This window comes from Anomalospiza imberbis, chromosome Z (assembly GCF_031753505.1).
Source record: "Anomalospiza imberbis isolate Cuckoo-Finch-1a 21T00152 chromosome Z, ASM3175350v1, whole genome shotgun sequence".
NCBI lineage: Eukaryota > Metazoa > Chordata > Aves > Passeriformes > Viduidae > Anomalospiza > Anomalospiza imberbis.
This window is the reverse complement of record NC_089721.1, coordinates 30,916,907-30,930,162: the sequence shown is the minus strand read 5'-3', so window position 1 is coordinate 30,930,162 and position 13,256 is coordinate 30,916,907. Positions and strand designations below refer to the sequence as shown.

The window sequence follows — 13,256 nt, the reverse complement described above, 5'->3', positions numbered from 1 at the left end:
GGTAGTGACCTGCAAAAAGCACGAGGGAGTTGCGCTCTTTCTTGCTGTGCATAGCCTGTCCTTTGGGTTTAGTGCTGATCCCTTCACACAGCTCTTTCAGCTGTAGTAAGTGTAAAACTTGGTGAAGGAAACTCTTACTTTAGAAAACATACAGTTTGCTACTTTGATCTCATAATTCATAGGCTATTACACTCAGCCAGGCAAAGTAAAAAATGTCCTTTTATACTAGACAAAAGGAAGTTAGTATGGTATAATTAGCCCTTTGCTGTGATTTAACACTTTCTGTAAGTGACTATGATTTTTTGTTTTAATTTAAGAATCAAGACATCATAGAAAGTTTTATTCAGACTTTGTTTTTGTCAGCATTAAAAAAAAGTGTTTTCCCAATGGATCACAATGTAAGCCCATTTTGTGCCAATACCATGAAGGCTGCTATTACAGAATTTCAACAGCAGCAAATTGTTTTGTTCTATGAAGTCCTTGTGTTGACTATAATCTCCATTGGTGTATTATAGGCAATGTTGCCAGTACCGGTATTACATGGGATATTCATTGTCACTTTTTTTTTTTTTTTTTTGCTGTTTTGAAGCTATAACATCAAATTATCACATGCAATTATTTTGTGGGTTTTCATTTTTTATTTTTATGTAGGAAAGAACACTTTCTTGCCATGTATGTAATTGCATACATGTAATTCCCCTTCCATCACCAGTGAGCACATTCACCATAGGCAATAGTAACTCAAGAGCAACTACATAAGCCTCTTTTTTCACACAAAGCCATGCAAGAGAGATTGCTTATATATTGTGCACACCCTGAAGGTTGGTACAGTTGGACTGCTTTTCTAGAGTTCCTGTGCAGTCACATTGATGGAAACACCCTTATTTCTTGTATGTTGCAGATCATTGACCTTGACTAGACTGTGGCAAGGTGTCATGAGCAAACAGTTGAGCTTTTCAAGATACAGGATTTATAAGACAAAATGGGTTCATAGAAGTCCGCATAGTAAAGATTTAGTAAGAAGCCAGTGCAGCATTGTGTTCATTAAGGTGAACTCCTTGTGTGGATTTAGGTGCTGCTTGTTGCTTATGGGCAATGTCACTTACTGTTAGTTGAAATAAGGAAAAGATTAGTGTGTAATTACAGGATTTATATCTGTCTTTCTCTAGTAATGACAGTCTTTAATTTGTTGAAGGAAGTCACCATTTCAGGATTTCAGCTCATTTTCTTAAGAAAGTCAATACTAAATTTATTGTACTTTTTAGATGTGTGGCTAGAGCTTCTTTATATTGCTTCTGTTGTTTTTTAAGTTCTGTGCATAAAGGACATGATCTGTGGAGTTGGACCAGTTACTTATATGTGTAATGTTACAGGCAGTGTAAGTAAATCAGGTTATCCCATAGTTTTGTGAATGCACGTAGTTGGACAGAATCTACTGATTGTTATCTTAAGTTGATGTAGAACATACAAAAACCAAAACCAATGCACCATTTCTTAAAGAAGAATGTCTGTGTAGGGATTTTATTTTCGTTTTAACTTTGAATAGGTAAAATTTCTCTCTCTGACTAAACCAGAGTGAATGTCTAGAAAATAAGATTATTTGTTATTGCTTATTTATGTATTTAATTGTAAGAAGGACTTTCTCTCCCATCTTCTGAGGGATAGAGCAATGATGTAAAATGTCTTTAATATGCACATATATTAATCATGGTTTTATCCCTCCCCTGGACCCTCTCCTGGGGCTCCCAGAGGAACCCATGACTCCCTTCCAGAGGAACCCAGAAATGGGCACAGCAATCCAGATGTGGCCTCATCAAGGCTGAGTAGAGAGGCAGGATCACCTTCTTCAACCTGCTGGTAATGCTCTTCCTAATGCACCACCAGGACACACTGCTAGCTCATGGACAGCTTGTTGACCTGAAGGACTCAGAGGTCCCACGGCACAAAACTGTTTCACTGCACATCCAATTGTTTTGCTTCCTGATTTTAAACTGGCTAATTTAAATTATTTCGGTATTTCCGTATCAAAAGCTAGTTAGCAGCAGCATAGGGATACCCTGTCCCTTTGGCCTTTACATACAGACTTTGGAAATGTATAGACAACTGGATATAAACTGTTGTGGAATCTTTACAATTTTACATCTTTCATTCTGTATTATTTGTAGGCAACCTTGTAATAGATACCAGCAACACTCAATTATTTGACAATGAACATTCTTCAACATTAGACATGATGAAGTAAGTTATCATTTTCACAGCTATCTAGAAATTTGTTGTCTGTATGAGTGTTATGTAGTTGTGTATGTCGTCCATTATAGGAAGTGTGCTCTGGGTCTTAAAAGCATATGGAATCACTACAAGCTCAGTTGTATCCTCCCTCTGCTGTAGCAGCTATTTAATAAATGTTTCTGATAAGCTTTCCTTTTTTAGGAAAACAAGACCTCATGATTTCTGCTTTCCTTATTCCTCTGGAGTGAAAGCAACTGTTGTGTACCTGGTGTAGTGGTATGTAACCAGCTAGTTGACAGGAGCCTATCTTAGTACCAGCAGCACCATGTGATGCCTGTTGCCTTTTCTAGCTATCAGAATGGGTATGGTGGAGAAAAGCTGAATTAAGTGTGCTGGAATGCTAGCAGTAAAAAACACAAACATAGGCTTTATTAGTTCTTTTGCTTCTTGAATGTGTGTTACCTCCCTGGTTCTTTAACTAGAGAACCTGCTGAAAAATGCAGTTTTGATATCTTGGCAATCTCAGACAATAGAAGATACCTGATCATCAAAGACTTTTATTTTTAAATCTCCATTGTTTTGTGAAACATCCGAATATCCCAGCAATTTTTTTCTGTGTTTCACTCAATAAGTAAGCATGTAGCAGATTAATTTGTAACAAAGTGCATTCACACTACATCAGTGTTAGAAAGTGTCACCTACAGCTTATAGCCCTTCTGACCTGCGTGTTTTCTCTGTAAAGTAGTCTTTCTGATTACCAGTTTTAGGAGTGCAGGGACAGAGCAGACATCTTACTAATAATTACTTGAATCTAATAGGTCAGGGCTCTTGATTACTTTTTTCTACAGTTAGTAATTCTGTAGTTCAAAGGCATACATACTTAAAATGATGGTGTGTATGTGTTTGTTTCGGTTGGGATAGATAAAAATCTGAAATTCTACTGAAAGTAATTCCAGCCTAAGTTCTGTAGCTAGTCTTGTGACTCTTCTGAGGATTTTGACAAAGTGCATGTTTACTGACTGAATTGAGTATTGCTCAGTAAAAATGACAGGCTCAAGTGTGAGAATGGGAAATACTGCATTACAAATAAATTACAATGTAAGAAATTGGCAGCATTTAGTGTAATATAGAGTATAGTTTCTATAAGATATCTTTAAAGGACCTAAGTCAGAAGTCTAAATGGCACATGAAGTCATTTAGGGGCTTTAACATAATGGCCCTTTCTTTGAAGAGAATTAATTTTTTTTCTAGTAGGTTTCCACTTACATTTCACCAGGCACTTTGTCAGCTGTTTTGCAGTGAGAGGGTTCTGTCAAGGATAATGAGATTGATGCCTTTTAATTGTTGAGCTTGTCTCTAGAACATTTCTTACCTGTGTCCACCAGATCTTGTAATTTCCTGCATCCTAGCTAACAGACAAATTTGAGGACTTAGTGTGTTTTTTTCTATCAAATGTGTTTGTGTTTTTCCTTTGTTCCTTCATATTTAATCAGACATGTTTTGTCTTGTACTTCGATGCCTGCTCATATATGATGGAATTGTGTCATATTAAAAACATAAGTCATGCTGCTAAACATTTTTTTCATAATATAGAAGCAGATAAATGCAGAATTAAAGTTGCATTAATGATAAAATTTGGGCATTGTCAGGGACAAAAATAACAAAGAGATGGTGGAGAAAGTTAAGAAGTCTGTGTTAGCTTCCCTTTGTATTTGTATTCCCTTTGTATTGTTGCTTGCACAGAGCTATTGCTTGCCTTGCTGTTGGATCAGAGTGATTTCTGTAGATTATTTGGTTTAGAAATTAATTGTTGTATGGGTGGTGAGCATGCTGCCTGCAGAAGAACTGTCTTGTTCTTATTCCTCTGTTTGGCCTAGGCAAAAGGTCTTCAGCATTTAGATGGAAATGTCTGATTTATTAGTCTTACAGATATGCATGCACATATGAAAACAAAAAAGTACTGTGTGTCATATTAAACTGTACAGAATGTTCATAGAAGAAGCCTATGAACCTACAGTCAGTAATACCAAAGCACACTGATTGCTGCTAACATGTGAGATTGCTATTTTAAGAGAATAAGGAGCGAGTAATGAAAACAAGTTTCTTTACTGTACCTTCTGTGGAGTTCTGGGACTTCTGGTAAAGGTAGCAGTGCTTGGAAAATTCTGGCAAAATTAATTTAACATACAGTGCTAATTTTCCACTTGCCTTTGCATAGTACTGATTTTGGAAGGGACATAATAAATTTTCATGATTCCATATATCTCAGCTTTGATAATACCATATGGAACTTCAACAACTGAATTTTGAAAAAATGTAGAAACATTTATTTCAGAGAGTGCAAACAATACTTTACAATGAAAGTTATTAAACATTGTTTATTTGTTCTTGCTTTATCTCTTGAACTCTTTCCTAAAGTGTACTGTTTTGTAATTCTAGAAAGTCAAATGTGGTGCTTAGCAGACCTTTACTGTGACCCAGCATGATTTTTGTGTTAAACTACTTAGTTTTCTTTTGTTGTATGAGGCAGAATATGCATATACATGCAAAAGTTTAACCTATCTTAATGTGTTTGAATATTTTTCTAATTTCTAAGGAATTCAGAATGCATTTTCTAAGAATTATTGTTGTATTTGCTTTTTTCCAAACACAGTCATGTGAGTATAAACATGGAATCATCAAAATTTTCCTAAAACTCAAATAACTTCAGTGGGAGAAATAAAATAAGTAATTTATTTTTATCCTTACTTTGCATTATTGGAAATCAGCTTCATACTAACAGTAGGCTGTAGTCAAGAGACTTTAGTGTATTTATAAAAGTTATAAGGACTGGTGACGTAGCCTCTTCTCTGAGTTATATTGATGGCAGTGGTACCCCAGTCTTGGCCCTTGAGGTCGTATCTGTTTTGAACTACTGACAGGTACAAAATGTGCTTATGAGGCTGTTCAGATGGTCTTATTTTAAAAGAATGGAAACCTGCAAATTAGAATAATAAACATAATTCACACCATGTAACATTTATATTTTTGTTAAACACTTCATTATAAATAAGCTGGATTTTGTGCTTCAGTGAAACAAATTAAAGATTACTAAATGGAAGATAAAATTTTAGGCATGGGTTTCTACCATCCTTTTGCAAACTAAAAGTTATGCTTCATGTTGAAACTATTTTAGTCACTAGTGCTTCTTTGAGTTTGGAGTGATCATTGACTTGAAATATATCTCAAAAGCACTCTTGACAACTATGACACTATTCACTATTTTGTTATGTGAAGAGACATTGGACTGTTGAGGGGGGAGTTGCTTTTATCCTTTTTTTTCCTCTTGAATGTGAGTTGTAAATCTGGGAGACTTTACTTAGCAACAACAGATATCTCTTCCTGCAATTTTCATCCATCCTACGAGCGACTGAATTGGGAAACAAGAATGATAAAGACATATTTCTGGGAAGAGGATACACAAGTAAGATAGATAGCTTAAATACTCTATGTAGTCAAATACTTCATTTCCTTGGTTAATTAGGGCTATAGATTTCTTAGTGTAAACTATAAGTTTACAATTTTTTTCCTGTAAAGGAATTCTAGTAAATCATTCTGGATAGTGTGAATAATCACAGAGTGCAAGTAATGCTAGTACTTTTTGCTTTACTCTTACCTACATTATGTTATCCTCAGACATATGTAATGCTTTTTGTTCTCTCTCAGTCTATGTCAAGCACCTACTCCCAGGTTTGCTCTCATTTTCCAAGGCTGTCATAAATATACAGACCCATGAAAAGAGCATATTTTGCCTTTTCTGCAGGCAAATGTACTTGAATCATAACGCTGTAGGAAGAATCATTTCCTGTGACAAACTTCTGTCAGAGTAGTATTTCACCTGTAAAAGTTGAATAAAGTTTCTACCAGTTTTAGTTCTCCGTACTTGAAGTAATTTCAGAGTAGTAGAAAATTAAAATTAATTTTCCATTATGACATTAGACCATAAGACCATTTCCATTAGACCATTTCCATTTCCATAAGACCATTTTTGACAGCCTCGTCCTGTGTTTTCTATATGGGCTTTTTACAGAAGTATGTGTAATGTGCATGTGTGTTCTATTCTAGTTTTACAGAGCGGAATTTTTAGCCTTCTAAAAATTAGAAGACTAAAGAAGAGAAAGTGCAGTTCAGCTTTGCTTACCTAGATGTTTCTCTGTTGATGTACTGTCTTTCTTCTCAAGCACCTTTCTTTTTTGAGGGGAAGAAAACAGAGCTGCTTCTGCTGTCCTATTTTCCTTGCAAGGATAGGATTATTAGTCTATTTAACTTAAGCTTTGGATAAGAAAAAATTCTTTGACACTATGTTGACCCGGTGTCTTTTGAACTTATTTTTTGGTTACTGTAATAAGCAATGTTGCTGTCCCTATTTAAGGACTGTAATAAAGAGCATGCAAAGCTTGGTTAGCAGTCATTTTCTGTGTGATTTTTTTCTTCATTTAGCTTTCCTGTCTTTAACAGTTTTCCATGACTCTGGAGGAAAATGGTTGAAAGGGCAATAGTTAACCTCATGGACTCAGAGGAAGGCTTCCCTGACTGCAGCAGCTCCTGGACTAGCCCCCTGATATCTGTTCATACCAGCAACAGTATGCATTAGGAGATTGTGGTTGGTTGTGCTTATTTCTCCAAAGAGCCATCCTGCTGCAGTCTTTACAACATGTAATCCTTGGGAAGGAGTCGGTTTCCTCAGTGGGTTATTCCATCTTACATATTCAGCTTTATTAGAAATTAGATTCTCTGCATGGTTTTATTTTCCAGATAAAATTCCCTGGGACAAATGGGAAAATTGTCTTAGTGTTTGTTTGGATGTTTATTTTAGAGTGCCATGAGCCTGCTCTCTTAATTCCTTTTATCTGTATGCAGGGGAGTGTAGAAGTCTCCTGCTTGTCTTACCTGTGAATGCTGAAAGCTGCTGATGAGCAATGGCTGACTTCTGGGATGTGTGTTAATCAGGAGGCAGTTCTTTGCTAGAGGACTAACTAGAGTCTTCTGGCAATGGGTTAACCCAGGGTCAGCTGCTCTGGAGGGAAGGAGCCCTTTAAACTCATAAGTGCAGAGAGAAAGTTTATGCTATAGTTCAGGCTGTCTTTCTAAATTACCTTTTCTTTAATGCATTGAGGCCCAAGTGCACATGTGTACATGTACCTTAGATTTGGAGCTGTGTGAGGGCTCCTGATGGTATTTTTAGAACTGCTGACAATTAAAAATGATGAGTAGTAGGATATTTTGTTATAGCAAGAGAGTATATTTTGCAGAAGCCCTGCTTATATGCAGATGGTGGAAGCATTTCTCCTATTCTAATAACTTGATAAGTAAGCACCTGTTACAAAGAATTTCTTGCTGATGCCTAGCTATAATCTAAAAGAAATTGGAAGTAATTATTTTAGCATAACTGATTCTATAGAATAGTTTTAAATATGCTACCTCTTCCTATATTCAAAATGGGTGAGTATTAAAAAAAATCCTAAAAGAAGGAGGACTAATCAAAAGTATTATATTGTGAAAAATAGAGCCCAGACTATTGTATCATACTGAAAACAGCAGATTCTCTAATTGTGGGTCAAGATCAGTACCTTCAAAAATGCGTGCAATACCACCATAAACTATTATCTGCATAGATTTGATCTCTCTTGATTTCTCGTTTTAATTCTGCCAGGTGAGACTATGGCAATTATAGTTGGAGGATAAAAATGAAGTATTTGTACATAAAACAGGATGCTGCACACTTTCCTGTCTTGGTGGTCCATTTTCTGTATGTAAGAAAGAATGACTTTTATAATGAAATTAATTGTAGTAAACAAGTGACTTCGAGCTTGTACTCAGGATGTAAAAACACATGATTAGAATTCTGACCTGCCATATTAGAAGATCCTGATCGTCTTCTAGGAAAGCTAGTAGACTCCTGCTAATTTAGGATGCTGATTCCTCTCAAATCAAGGTCTCAGTGTCTCTTCCTTGGAGCTGGAAGTTCCTCTCTGACAACCTGTCTAGAGTACCTAGGATTGCTGCTGCCCTGTTTCTTGTCAACAAAGCAATCTTTAAAACTACTTTGGAGTAGATTACATTGCCAGAAGGTCAGCTTTATTTGGAAGCAGATAAGAAAATGCTTATTGTTGACAAAGATTTACTGAAGAAATACACTAAAATCTACCAGATATACTTAAAAGCAGCATAACCTCTTTTTGCAGAAGACTCAAGGCCATTAAGCAGTTTCAGGCATGCATAAAGCTGAAAAGCAGTTCACTAGTTGCTAGGCTTTGTATGGCTTTAAGTCACTTTCCCTCCATCTGATGGGCTATCATTTAAACTTTGCAACACTGCCAGAAAGTATAACATGTGAGTATAAATAAGAGCAAGACATTTCTTCTGGAAGAAGTCATAAATTCTGGAGCTTTTCAGTCTGCTAGTTTTTATTACTCTTTCAACTACATTGCAAAACAAGTTGTTGGGTTTTTTTTCTGTCTTTTTAAAAGCTGAAAAGTCTATGTGGGAGCCAAATAGTTATTTCAAAAAACATTTTCAATTTATTTAGTAGACAGACATAGGATTAGTGTAGTCCTATAATTAGAAATAGCAGTCATGTATGTCACTCATAATTACATAACCTTCATTATCAGCAAATTTGGTGTGTTGTTGCTGCAAATTTTCCGGATACATTTTCCAGTTAAACAGTCTCCTTTAGGACTCCCTAAACCTTAAATATTAAACTAATCAGGACTGTAAAGGCTCCCACACTGTAATCAGAAAAGAGTTGTTTTGACATGATTGGAAAATGTTTTCTATCTTTTTAGTTTAAAAAACCAGCCCATCGTGATCAAAATAAACCAAGGAAAAAAGTGCATCTAGATAGAGGCCAAGTGATAATTGCAATTTCAACATTGCAAGCTTTTAGAAATGGCTCATTGTGTTAGCATTACCATTACAGATTTGAGTTTAGACTTGAAGAAACTTTATAAAAGTTGAACTCAGTGGTTAGTTATTTTCTTTTGTTCTGAATTGCTGATGTGTATTCCTTGTAATGAATCTCCTTTGCCTGGCATTATTTATGTATGTGTTATTTGTGTAAATTTACAGAGACAATTCTGAACAATTTTTATATTACTTTTAAAACCCATTCAAATTTAGTTAAGTTTTATTTCTGTTTTTTCCATCAATTTATTAATGGATAAAAGCTTATTTACAGAATTCTGGCTTTTCAACACCCTGCAAGGTTTCAACTAATCCCTATATCAATAAATAAGATTGTATAAGTTGTCAAAATAGTTCACAGTATTTGATAAACACTTGTGCAAGGTTTATATCTGATATTTCTCTATTATTTTAAAATATATCCCAGAAACATTCATTTTAAAACGTTCAGTTAAATAATAGAATTAGTACACAATAGAAATGTGACAGAGACAATAAAATGCAGTAGTAATCTTTGATTTTGTCAAGAGACAAAGTGTTAAAGTGTGGATTTATGAGCTGGAAGTGACCAGTTAATACTCACATTTATTTGCTTTGTCTTTTCTCTTGACCTGCATATTTTCATTGTATTCAAATCCTATCATTCATTTTTGAGTTATAGTTCAAAGGTTTAGCTTCTCTGAGTCTACAGAGCAAACTTTTTTCCGTAGAAAAGTTCTTTGTTTTTCTTTTGTGATAAGCATACACTTCATTTTGAGTTCTGCATTGCTGTATGTATTTCAGTTTAGAAACTTGACTGTTTTTGTGATGTTGTATATGGTTTGCTTAGCAATACTTGAGTACCTAGAAGTAGCATACTCTTCCTTTTGTATGGGGGTTTCATCTTTAAATGAACTTCAGTTTCTAGTTCTTCCTCATTTATTGCAAAATGCTTAGGAGTTTGAGGGGTTTTAATATTGTTTAGTAGGCATAATTTTGAGATTGTGTTTATGAGATACTGACAGGAATAACACAAATACAACCATACAGGCATAGAATTTTAAAATTTCAATTTTAAAAAGACGGATAATTGATTCTCCTCAAAAAATACCAATTTATAAATTTCATATGCTGTATGTATTTCCTTGCTCAAGCAAAAAGGTATATAGTGTGAAGAAGAGAACTAAAATGCACTCTGCTTGTCAACTGATACATTGTCATAAGGGGACTTGTGAAAGGGTAAACATGTTTGATGTTACTGCTTGCCAAAGCAGACAGTTGACTGCAAATTTTTGTAGGTTTGTGCTTCTCCTGCAGTTCCTTAATACACTCAATGCTGAATTTCCCTCTTAGGAAAGAAAGTTGTGCTCAAATACTCGTGCCACTTAATATTGTAATTGGAAGTAGGAATTGTACTGAACCTAATCTGCAAAATAAACTTACAATTTCTTTCACTTCATTTAGTGACTACTGGATTTATTAGAAGAAAAAATTATTTGATATCCAGTATAAAAGGTTTAAAGTATACTTTCTTTTTTAAATCAAGCTTGTAGTTATAGTAATGAAAGAATTTGAAATCCATGGAAAATCCTAGGAGAAGAAAACTTGTATAAACACAGTTAAATGTATATTAACATAAGGCATTTCTTGCCTAGTGTTGAAACATCATGTTCTCTCAGTGTTTCTACTGTCAAAAGATGGAGAAGACAAGTACTAATATTCACAGCTTTAGTTTCTATTTCCAAGTCTGCAGTCTGCAATGAGCTTAGGAACACTTCAGATAGAAACTAGTTTCTCACTGTTGAAATATCTCAAAAGATTATATCTCTCAGTCTTAGTTTGTGTCTTGGAGGGTTTCAGATGACATAAACATGGTGCCCTTTGCTCAGCACCTGCTAAATCAAACACAATGGTCAGAGAAATTCCCTTTTCAGTTAGGACCTAAACACAGCACATTTCTTCTTTTCATTGTTTGATGTGTTCATTGAAAGTGGATGATAGAAAAACTGGTGCAGTTAATCCACTGAGCATATGTTTAAGATAATAACAGCAAAGATTAGCTTAATCTGCTAAAATAGTTTTAGAAACTCTTGTTCATAATATCTGAAATTTGACACTGCTTTGACTCTGAGTTACTCTTCTGACTCTACAGTTCCAGTAGGTTAGTAGTCTTCATCGCACACAGAACTTGATTTTGATCTTTTGAGTTGCAGGATTGCAGAGGAAATTCTTCTTTTACCCTCAGTAAATGAGGGAAGCATCTCATGTCACTGGAGTCTGTGCAGCTGGATCACAGGTGCTTTTAGATACCTAATCTGCTTCATAAAAGAGTTGTATGTGAATTGTTTAAAAGTCTGGTGCGGCAGACATAATTTATCGAACACAATCCCACTTTTGGATTAAAAAACACACTGAGATATTTGTCTTCAGACTCATTTAATTTTTTTTTTTTTTTTTGAGAGGGAGGGATAATTTCAGAAAAATAGTTCAGTTTTTAGCTATTAAGTTGGCATATCTGTTTGAGACACTGAGGGAGATAATGCTGTAAATGAAAGACTGGAAAGCAAGTATTTTCCCCCACCCCTGCTTTTTGCCACTGTGTTCTTTCAAGATGAATAATTTCTTTCAGTTTTGAATTATACTTCAGCAGTTTTCTGTGGCTTCTTCAGTTGCCATGAATTCCTTGACATTCCTTCTTTCTTTGAAATTTCTTACTTGAACCTTCTGTGATGCTTCTTTCAAGTGATCTTGTTCACTTGTTCTTGAGGATTGTACCAATTACAGAGCCTCTGCAAAGAGCCGTGCTCTTCAAGAACACCTCTCTATACAAAAACTACAGTCTATGGTGCTTCTATGGTTAATTTTATAGAACTGGACTTGATGTGTATGTCTTGTTATAATGCATATACAGTGCTTTTTTTTCTTTTTACAAGTTCTAGCTAGAGAATTTAAGGGTTTTATTGTCTTGTTCTTAAGATTAAAAAAGTATTATCAGAAATCAGTATAGTATCTGTTTCCAGATTACTTGAACACTTAGAAATTTGTTCAGTGCAAATATGTTGGCCTTGAGCAGCCTAATATTTGCATTCAAAATTTAAAAAGTTAGTGAACAGAATATTAGCAGGCTTCAGATGTTGAAAATAATAAAATAAACCAAATAACTAACTAATTAGGATGGGAGATTATAGGATAGGATAGGATGACAGTAACTGGTTCAAAAAGGCAGACTAAATCTGTTTTGCCCTCCCAAAATCAAGAAAATTAAACTCAGATTGTGGGTAGCAGTCCCCTCAGTGGCACGCAGCTTATTCAGTTTGGTGTAGTGTGTGACATGTATGATTTTTGACATATAAGACATTTTAGTCTGTCAGCCACAAAGAGCACAACTCTAGACAAGGAAGAACTCACCTGGAGGAATTTGAGTCTCTTAAATGAGACCATGAGTGAAATACAAGACCTGCTTTCTAACTGAAGTGATAATATCCTCTTGCACCAAGAATGGTCCTTCAATAACGGATTTCTTTTCAGGATAGAAGGAAGTGGGTAGTAGTAGTCAGAAGTTTTCTTTCATCCTGTCATCATAAAACATATGGTTAACCTGTGGCCATTGTGATGCCCCTTTGCTATACTTAATCTATTTACATAAATGTCTTTCTTGGAGGAGCCTGAAACAAGACACAGCCACATGTGCCACCTCAGAAGTGCTGAGTAGAATCAATTCTGTAAATTGAATGCTGACTCCTGCCTATACAGCTAGCATGTAGTTACCCTTCACCACAAAGTCGTGTTGCTGCTAATGTTGGTCATATTGGTTCAAAGGACAGATTTTTTTTTCTGCAAAGCTACTCTTGAGCCAACTGGTCTTTTAGCATGTCCTTTTTCAAAGTTTTTCTAAGGGGACTTTCCCTTTAGTGAACTTAAATTCCCATCAGCCTTTTTTTTTCTTCCTATGAAATCTCAGTGAGCAGTGGTCCAGCCCTCTACTGAGCTCTCAGTTGCTTCCCTCAGTGTTATAGCATTTGTGAACTTGGTGTGAGGCACTCTAGCACATCTCTGAGGTTGTTAATAAAGACAGTAAACAGTACTGGCTCTATAATGGATCC

At 35.3% G+C, this 13,256-nt stretch overlaps 1 protein-coding gene across 1 annotated transcript in view; it reads left to right on the top strand.

Annotated features, from left to right (window-relative positions):
• Window positions 1-13,256, top strand: part of CNTLN (centlein) — a 188,047-nt gene that overhangs the window by 95,816 nt on the left and 78,975 nt on the right. Inside the window, 2 exon segments of the mRNA XM_068177356.1 lie at window positions 6,654-6,668; window positions 11,232-11,245. Of these exon segments, the coding sequence (XP_068033457.1) occupies window positions 6,654-6,668; window positions 11,232-11,245 (29 nt within the window).